This window comes from Cyprinodon tularosa, unplaced genomic scaffold (genome assembly GCF_016077235.1).
Source record: "Cyprinodon tularosa strain WSP-4 unplaced genomic scaffold, ASM1607723v1 ctg729, whole genome shotgun sequence".
Classification (NCBI taxonomy): Eukaryota; Metazoa; Chordata; class Actinopteri; order Cyprinodontiformes; family Cyprinodontidae; genus Cyprinodon; species Cyprinodon tularosa.
Window position 1 is genome coordinate 191,338 of NW_024039484.1, and position 9,573 is coordinate 200,910.

Sequence of the window (9,573 nt, forward strand, 5' to 3'; positions counted from 1 at the left end):
CTTCATAACAGCAGACAAGTCTCGCTGTGATCCCAGCAGCACCAATGCCATGATTATTATAACATATGCTACTGTACTGTAGTTACCTTCAGGGCAATTATACAGATTTTCACATGTATTCAGGGACAGAATGGGCGAAAAACCAACCTGCAGCTCCAGTCTGACAGGATGTATGAAGGTATCGTATGTGGTGACTGTTTTGCACATCGGAATTTTTTTGTGTCCCACAAATTAAAAATTCTCCCAGCTGCAAACTTTCTGTAAAAAAAGCTTTGCTTTCTTACATATAGTCCGTGTATCTTATTATATGCATGTATTGTAATTCAACCCATTAGAAGCTTACAAAGCTTTTGCCTCATTGTAAAAGACAAAAATATTTCCAAATTTCCCAAGCCTGCTGCAAATTCCTGTATATAGCCATGCTTAGCAATACTCTGCCCTGTAGCTCACCACTATCTGTTGTTTTACTAAAAACACTGTGTTAGAAGTTGCACAAACGTTTGACTGATTGTACATAATGTGGTTGTTCTCATATTTTCGAGCTGTCATGTCTGAAGGGAGTGCCATATGATTGAAATACACAACTGATGACTCTGAGCTGCCTTTGGGCCAGCTTATTAGTAAAAGAATGTATAATATTGGGTAAATATGGCTTTCTTTGAATATCCTACATGTCTAGAAAAGTTTGATATACGTAAAGTCAATTAAATTTTAGGATTTTACCAGATTTTATTAGAAAATATCAGATTTGGGGAGCTAAATGTGCCATATTTTTTATTAAAAACCATCAAGTCTTTTCATTAACTGCATACAGTACATCTATACAACTTTGTGTTGTCTACCACATTCCAATCAAATATAAAAGCAAGGTTTATGGCTGTATCGAGGCAACCATTTCTGACTCACCTCTCTAATCTTTATCTGAATGACAGCACAGCATTAAGACAGTCTGTTTGCCTTGAAGTCACTTGGTGTTTATTAAATAGATTTTTATTTCAGGTTGGATCAGCAGACTTTATGTTAAACCTTTAAAGACATTGATTACTCTTGGATCATTCTCATCCAAGCTGCAGTTTTCTGTAACCATAAACATCAGAGGAAACTGATGCTCTGAAGCAGTTTAAAAAGTGCCAGGTGTAGTCTCTCTGCAAGCACGCCCCGACCTGCCTCCTCAGCACCTCTCTGCACTTTTCAAATATTATTACCAACATAGGAATAGCTGCCAGGGAGCGTGTGTTTACCGTCCTGTCAAAGCTGTGTTAACAGGTAAAACAACCAACTGCTTACTACCATTCTCCATGGTCCCGTGGAAACAAACATCAGTCTTTTTTTTTTTTTTTAAACCTCTGTAACTTGGCGAGAGGCTGATGTGTTTCTGCTTTTGGCAAGAACAGAAAGTAAGGACTTGATGCACCCCTGCAGCAGAGTGTCTATAGTCCTGATCAGAAGAATATTTATGCTAAGGTAGAAGGGCAGTGTTAAAAAGAAAAGCACACTAAAAAACCCCATCAGTGTTTTCTCCTCCAGGTTTGAAAAAACCCATAGTTGCCACCGGCTGAGGCTTGTTTCATTGGAATCTAAATGTTGCTCCATGATGAAAGGCAGGGGGATTTGCTTCTGTGTCCTCTTGGTGTCCTGTCTCTCCCCCTTTTCAGACAAACATTCATGGGAAGTGAGGACAAAGTCTCTGTCAGCACACTTTGTCATCAACCCCTCTGGATGCACAGGCTTGAAAGATGCAGGCATGGCTTTGTTCAAGGCCTGCCACCAGCTGTCCCAATACGCCTGGGTTCTGTTTGGTTCTGCAGAAGTCCGTTTACTTCTCTGCAGGCCTGTGCTGATGGTCAGCATGAGCCCAAGCAGGATGAGGAAGGCGGAGCTCCAGTGGGGATTTATCACACTGTGCATGGGACTGAAGAGGTTAGGCAGACATCTGACAAGAGAGTGATCTGTGTCCAAACAAGCAGCAGTCCATCCTTCCTCCAGTGCCCAATGCCACCTGACACTGAAGGCTACGGCGATCCACACAGACAGGCAGCAGAAGAATCCGACCACCTGTGGAAGGCTCTCTCCTTTATCCAGCTGGCTGCTGTCCTCTTCCTCCTCCCCATCATCGTCCACAGTACTGGGAACTGCTGCAACATCAGGCCACAGCACTCTGATCAGGGTCTCCATAGAGATCAGAAACGTGGTTAGAAGCAGCACCGCTCCATAGGTGTGGCTGAGGAAAAGCAGGAACCGCAAGGCGATGACGTCACCAGGTGGGTTCAGCTCGGTCAGCCAGAACTTCAAGGCCCAAAGGAAACCCAGGAAACCTGTAAGAATAAAACGCAGAGATTACGCTGAAACCCAACTACTTGGTACAAAACTTGGTTGGACTTTTGAAAAAAAATTGGGCACTAGTGGATTTTTTTTGACAGTATTCTGTCAGGAAATTGGGTTGATAGAAAAGGGAATGACATGAGGCAAGGTCCTTGGGCCGAAAACAGATTCCAAACAATGCGACCTCAGAACCAGATACAGCCTGGACTGTTTTAAAGTGCAGTTCAGTGAACTTTACCAGCAATGACTGCCTTAACGGTAGAAGAAATGTTTAATATCACTAAATTTGATGAAAAGTAAAGAAATCCTCAGAGCAATAGAAGCTACTCGTTTAGTTGATTAGAATAATCTAAAACAGTCGATTATCCTTCAGATACGAAACCATACTGTCAGATACGAACTGTCCATACTTTAATCAAATATGGTGACAGGTTTATTTTTGTGCTCAGAGGCCCAAACATTTGAAATTAGCATATTGAGAGGCTCGACGTGTGATTTTTCGGCTTAATATTTAAGAAATACTGACTTTTTACTGAGCACAGTAAAAAACTGGAGGGGATAGGAACTCAAATATTATCCACAATTTATTTAATAAACGGAGGACAGTCTATTAATGTCCAAATGCAGATTCATCTAGGATTGTGAAAAATCTGTGCCCGGCTGTATTCAAAAGATAGTTGGCCAGTATCATAACTGATATCAGTTGTTATTCCCTAGATGTCCAGTATTTGTTCTCCCTGTACACACTTTGACTTACCCTATACACATAAAGGTGTGTACTGCTGTACTGTACAAATGTATTTTCAGCCATATGCATAAATGAACAAAACTCAGAGGTTAAGTTTGTCTGTTTTCTCGTATGATTTTATTGTCGTCAGTCTTTAGCTTGCGACTATCCAGTGCACTGTTATGGGCCCCACTGAATGTGAGACAAGAACCCTGATAGTTGTCTTCCACTCTTCAGGCCCTTTGCTTGTGTTAGATCTATTTTCCCTAGATGTGTCTTGTAGCACTTTAGTGGGCGCACTTTTTCATTTAGGGCTGTATTTACTTGCGTGGCCAGGGTTTAGATAAGGTGTTGAGTTATTGTGAGTAGAGAGCAAATTATCTTTGTTATACAAGCTGTAATCTTACTATTTACATTGTAAATAATAAGTTATGTACTATTGCAATGTAAGTTTACATTGTATAGACATGTCACATCTTCCTCTGTGTCATCCCATGAAGAGCTATCGTTAAGTATTAACATAAATGAGATGGTTTTACTCACTTTTAAGATACTTTAGGTGTCTGGCTCCTTTAAAATATTCCAGAATCAATTACTGAGATACTGAAACTCCAATCCTTGTTCAGAAAGAAAACAATCAAGATAAGCAGTGGAGGTTAAGCTGTTTGTTTAGAGAATGCCTACTCATCTAGTATGTTGTTTAATCTGTAAGCCTGAGAGGAGAAGACAATATTATATTATATCAGTACCTTGGCATCAATATCTGCTCAAAATGAAGGTGTTTGATGCTTGGTGTCAAATATTTTGTAAAAATTTAGTCTTTTAACCGTCTCAAGGAGGATGACGTCCATTGAAGAAGGGGGAGGAGACTGTATCCCTGTCAGACACAGACCCTTCAGAAAGCAGAGGCAGACCAGAACAAGACGGATTAATCCCCGATAGGTTGACTGCAGAAGCTACATGATCTGTTTCTTGATTTAGTCTGATGCAGAATATTTATTGAAAACCTTAAATCCATTGATAAAGAGTGAAACACGTGTTATATTTTAAAGAGAAGTAAAAGTAAAAAGCCAAGCTTGGTTTTTAGGGAGATATTAAACCCTTTCCACATTCACGCCCAGTGGGACATGGACCCCAACACTTCAGATTCAATATTGCAATAAAACCTTATTGATAAATCTTCTTCTAAGCTACAAGTGAACTCAGATATTTATGCTACTGTACCACACCTGTTTAATCTGAGAGGTATTGAGATGAACATTAGCCAGCAAACCATCTGTATAGGAATACTTTACTCTTATTCACAATGGTTCATGTCACATCTAACATCTGTTAGGCCTTTGAATGCCTTTTACAGGATAGCACAGGCTGAAAAGGAGTAGGGTAACCAAATCTCTTAGAAAGGTTATGTCTGATCAATCTGATTGGTTGAATCTCTTTAGGCAATTACAGGTAAGGGAGGAATAAACCCCTGTTTTAGCTAATTGGAACGCTAAATTGCCGTTACATCTTAAGAGGCAGGAAGAAGTAAAAGCACGCAGAGAAACAGTGATTATCAGTGAAAAGTCAGGCTGACTGTGTGGCAGCAGCACAACGCCTATCAGGCAGGGACATTCAGATAAGACGCTGCTGTTTTTCGAGCCAACAATCTAATCAGTGCAGGCGCTGTAGACAGACAGATTACATATTCAAATTCAAGACGTGCATTTAGATATCACCGCAAGGTTAGATGTTCAGAATCTAAAAAACATGCCTTTGTTCTTAAGTTTGAGTTCTTCCGAAAAATCCCTTCGATGTGACAGAGCAATATAAAGTACTGCCGACTTGTGAAGAGGAAGAGAGATAATCCGCTCTTTTTAATGTTTTACAGTTGAGTTTGGGAGGAATCTGTATTCAGCTCGAACGAAGTGAACAACCTTTTGGATCTTCAGGAAACTGAAGAAGTTAAGTCTCCTAATTAACCTCTTAGGATCGTCCTGTCCTGGATGACTGAGATCTACACCGACTCAACAAAGACCTAATTTTTTCATTCTGGTCTTTATCAACATTTAGTTAGCATTTCATTTACACCGCATTTAAAAAATAACAAAAGATTGCACAAATAAACATGTAAATGTGTGAATTAAGACTCTGCTAATCTTCTCAAATTGTTTTTTTAATTCATGGACTGTAATGTTTCTAGACCAAAAATTCAAAGAATGAACTTAAACTGTTCACAGGCTTAAAATATATATATAAAAAACTTTAAAAAAAGACACACATTATCTAACTTTTTGTATTACACATCCACTTTATAACGCTAAAATGTTGCCAAGATTCATGTTATATCAAAATATCTAAAGTAACATTCATTTGACCAATACTGACTTAATATGACTCAGTTTAGAAGTATATTTAGATTTTTATGGTAATGCTTTAATTTAAAAAACATATTACTATGAGTAATTTTATCTCAGAAATAAATTAGAACTTCAGTCAAATAAGTAGACAGCCTGAACAGATTCAGATTCAGGCTGCTTTTAAAAATGATTTATAAGCAGCATTATTTACTGCGTCTAACTGGTTAAAAGGATAGATTAATTTTATTTTATGTTGAGTGGAACTGGATGATACAAAGCTGAATATGATATGAATTGATTTGCCTTGTAAAGTGCTTCTGGATTATGGCTGTGGTGATGTGGTGCTATATAAACAAAGTAAGAAGCGTTGTCTTAAATCTGCAGAAAGCCTTGAGTCATCGGATCAAACGCAAATTAAAGAACCGTTTCAAAGCTTTGTGCAGGTTTAATGTCTGATCATGCCATGCAGCATATTTGGGTAAAAAAAAAATTGCTCTGCTGCACCTGCAACCACATGAGAGCAAATGAGAGCTGGACCAACTGGAAGCCAGAAGACCCCAGACCTAAAGGGAAGAAGTACTGAAAATCTAGAAAAGAATGAAAATATGAAGAAGCACTTCACTAATAGTAAAGAATTTAAATTGAAGGTGCGAGAGATGGCTTAATGGGCCTTTAGAGGGGCGAAAAATCAAATAAGACAAAACTACAAAAGCATTGAATAGGAGATTTACGATGAGTGGTGCACCTGATCTTGTTCTTACCTGTGATCAGGAAGTCTGTGAAGATCAAGAGGGAACTGCAACAAAAGCTGACAGGACTGTGGGTTGCAGCCAGAGAGGGCAGGAAGAAGAGACTGCAGGCCAGCTTACAGGCAGATAACACCAACGCTCCTTCCAACACGCCATCCATGGCTGAAAGGACATAACAAACACAGACCAACAGGTTTTTCCTTTGGCCCGAGGGAGGAGGAGCTCAGGCATGTCAGGAACTCGACCAGAAATAAACCTTCTACTGACAAGAAATGTTTATTCAGATATATATATATATATATTTTTTAAAAGCTATCAGTCACTGATTACCATTTGATTTGATACACTGGTAAAGAACCCTGGAGCAGGCAGTGTTTGGAAAAAAACAAAAAGAAGCTCAGGGACAAGCTCAGCTGCATCCCTGAGTCAGGAAGAATTATGAAAATAATCCACCTATGCAGAGACTGAAGGGTGTCTGAAAACCTCAACAGACCACAACAATTTACAATCGGACTGCTTCAAACCGGAAAGAAAGTATTTCTGTGGTCTTTAAGAAAGAAATGTCTCACACATACAAATAAATCTTTAAAAGAGAAGACAGCAAATGCCCTGGACTTACCTGTTCTCAAAAGACACTGCAGAGCAGCATGTCAATATAAGCTTTAAATGCTTCATCCGCCTTTCTCACCTCCCCCTTTTGCTCCACCCTCAAATGGACAACCTGTCATCCCTCCTCCCCCCAGGCTTCGTCCCTGCCCTTCCTGCACCTGGTGAATGCAGGTGACAGTGTGTTCCTGGAGGGTGTGGCTGTGTTTAGGCAGGAAACAAAACCAGTGGAACGAATTCTGCAAACAGATGCTCTTTTAATGTGTCCGTTTTGTTTTTTAAAGTGAAACCTGCTGACCTGGGCAAAGAGCAGGCTGGATGGAGGACATACAAACAACTCTGTTTGTTCAGAGTGAAATGATGAATACACTCTGTGCAGCAGGTTATGCAAAGATAGGTCAAATTGTGCATTTTAATACTGTGTTGCAGTCTGCTCTTATTCATGAATAATAAATGACTTTATGAGGCAAAGGTATCTTGTAGCACGGTTACAAGCAGAATTAACCCTTTTCTGACATAGCATGCCCTTTACATGTTCAAAGACAAGCTGAATCTAATTTAAATTCACAAATGAGTCAAAAACAGGCAGTGATAATTTCAGTCCTTGCATCACATCGTTAGAAATATATACAAGATTTTCGGAAGGGTCTAGGCTTAGTGATATCAACAGGTTTTCCACCACAATTTTTCTTTGAGTTGAACATTGAATTCCAGAATTACATCAAAGACGTAATATTTCTCGTCTTTTAAACCTCCAATTCATGAACGAGCATGTAGATTTTTATAAACTATGATTTCTTCAATGTCTAATGAATGTGAAGAATAAATTAAACCGCAGCTTGTGCAACTTCATCTGCTGAGAAAATCAAGTAGACACTAGTTGGTGAAGTTTTTATGCAAGCTGATGACTTACTCGGATATATTCCTATTTTAATAACTACAGTGCTTAAAAAAAAAAAAAAGAAAGAAAAAGCACATGAACTTGTTCCACATATTTGAATTTTTATTATTACTTGTTATCTGAAGCTTCTCTATATTTGAAGTGACATTGCTCTTCATCCAATGCTGTCTTTAGCCACTGCTGCCTTGGCTGGATTCTGCCACGATGCACATTTCTGTGCCCCAAACATTTTCTCTTAATCCAAGCTTTGTTAAATTTAACAGAGCTCTATGCAACCTGCACTGTTGCAAGAGTATTGCACAGCTGTAAATCAACACATGCCACCTCCACCTAAACTCACAGATTAAGCAAGGAGAATAGCAGCCTAGAAGCAACTGGTTTACTCTGGTTAAGTCAATAAATATTTATTTCAAACAGAAAAATGGTCCATAGTTAAATAAAACCAAAGGAAAAGAATAAGTGTAGGTGACACGCTACACATCTGGAAGGATAACAATTGTCATCCTATTTGAATGTTATGCATAAAATAAATAAATAAAATCTCTGAACACATCATCCTAACCATCAAATATGCTGGGGTCACCCTCAGTTGTGTTGATAATTCACAACTGTTGAATAAAATTATGGATCTTTTGCTAAGAACTGTTCATCTATGCAGAAAGAGTTGATACTGGCAGAAAGTAACAAAAATAAAAATCAAGCAAGAGCTTTAAATGAACAATACAGGTCACAGCCTGTTTATGTGCAAACATGTTGACAGCATTTATGCAAAAGGCTCTCCATCCATTCTATTTTGCAAAAAGTAGAGGGCAAACATGTCAGTTTCTATGTGATCAAAGCTGGTAGAGACTAAAAAACCAGCAGCTTTAAACTGCTGCATTTACATTTGAAACAGATAATTTCCAGTGCTTTGTGTCAGGAAAAAATCCAGAAAACAAGACTTGAAGTAAAAAAAAAAAAAAAACTTGTAAAAAAAAAAAAAAAAAAAAAAAAGGATATAATCATAATTTAGACTAAATCATTTGTCTAAATCTGACTAAAAATAGGCTAAACTGAAATTAATCAAATTAAAATAGGCTCAGTGCAACAGGATTTAAATTGAACTTTTTAAACAATTTCTGTAAAAAGGGAGATCAATTCTGACCTCATTGTATGTAAATAAAACTGAATTGATGTCATATTGTAATCTTATCAGGCTTTGATTTTACATTTTCACTCTAGGCAAATTAGTTGGGTCTCACTGACTTTTAAATGTAAAACTTATAAAAGGTCACACCAAGCAGCAGTGAGTTAATCAGGAACAAAACCATCACAGAAACTTTTCTGTGCTCCAGGGTAGCCATCCTTTATTGTTTCACCCCTGACCTTGCTCCTCCTAACAGCAACAACTAAAACCTGCTAGGTGGGATCAGGTTGGGGGGATTCTGGTATTTAGGAGGGCCTGAGATGCATGTGCTATATCAGAATAATCAGTTTCACCATACAATGTATTCAGATGTATATAACAGAAACTGCATCCAGAAAGATGCAAGCCTTTGCAGTGTGGTGTTCCCATACAATGGTTGCTAAATGGAGTTTATTAAGGTTACTATACATGTCCCAGTCGTCTCTGAATTAATTCAAATATATTAATTCCCCATTGATCCAAGATTTAATCTTGTTACTTTGCATTCTGCATATATATTAAATTAGAATCTAAATATGAACCTCAGTGCACCTGGCTGTTTTCTGACAATAAAATGTGATTGGTTAAGATCTTGTGAAAAGACCAAAAGATTTGACAACCTATTAAGGACAGATTTGTTTTTTTTATTTAAATTTTTTGCTTAAATATTTTCTAAGATTGAAAAAGGAAAATACAAATGCAACATTGGCGATTAAACAACAGGAGAGCAACCTGAAATTGATTTTTTTTTTTTTTTTTTTGGT

At 38.1% G+C, this 9,573-nt stretch overlaps 1 protein-coding gene across 3 annotated transcripts; it reads right to left on the reverse strand.

Annotated features, from left to right (window-relative positions):
- Nucleotides 1-952: 952 nt before the first annotated feature.
- LOC119772772 lies at nt 953-6,877 on the reverse strand. Of its 3 annotated transcripts, none has more exons than XM_038269395.1 (3): nt 6,757-6,877; nt 6,150-6,299; nt 953-2,315 (listed from the first exon to the last, which is right to left on the reverse strand). In XM_038269395.1, exons 2-3 carry the CDS (start codon nt 6,295-6,297, stop codon nt 1,339-1,341), a joined length of 1,125 nt encoding a protein of 374 aa, XP_038125323.1. In that variant the 5' UTR covers nt 6,298-6,299; nt 6,757-6,877; the 3' UTR covers nt 953-1,338. The 3 variants fall into 3 exon arrangements, with proteins under 3 accessions (XP_038125323.1, XP_038125324.1, XP_038125322.1); XM_038269396.1 differs by lacking the exon at nt 6,757-6,877 and adding an exon at nt 6,468-6,730; XM_038269394.1 differs by lacking the exon at nt 6,757-6,877 and having other exon boundaries at nt 6,150-6,403.
- Between the last annotated feature and the right edge of the window lie 2,696 nt (nt 6,878-9,573).

Excerpts from the sequence above, each read along its gene's own strand:
- LOC119772772 (XM_038269395.1), bottom strand. The coding sequence starts at position 6,297 with ATGGATGGCGTGTTGGAAGGAGCGTTGGTGTTATCTGCCTGTAAGCTG. Across the intron at positions 2,316-6,149 it reads CACAGACTTCCTGATCACAG|GTTTCCTGGGTTTCCTTTGG; the intron begins GTAAGAACAAGA and ends TTATTCTTACAG.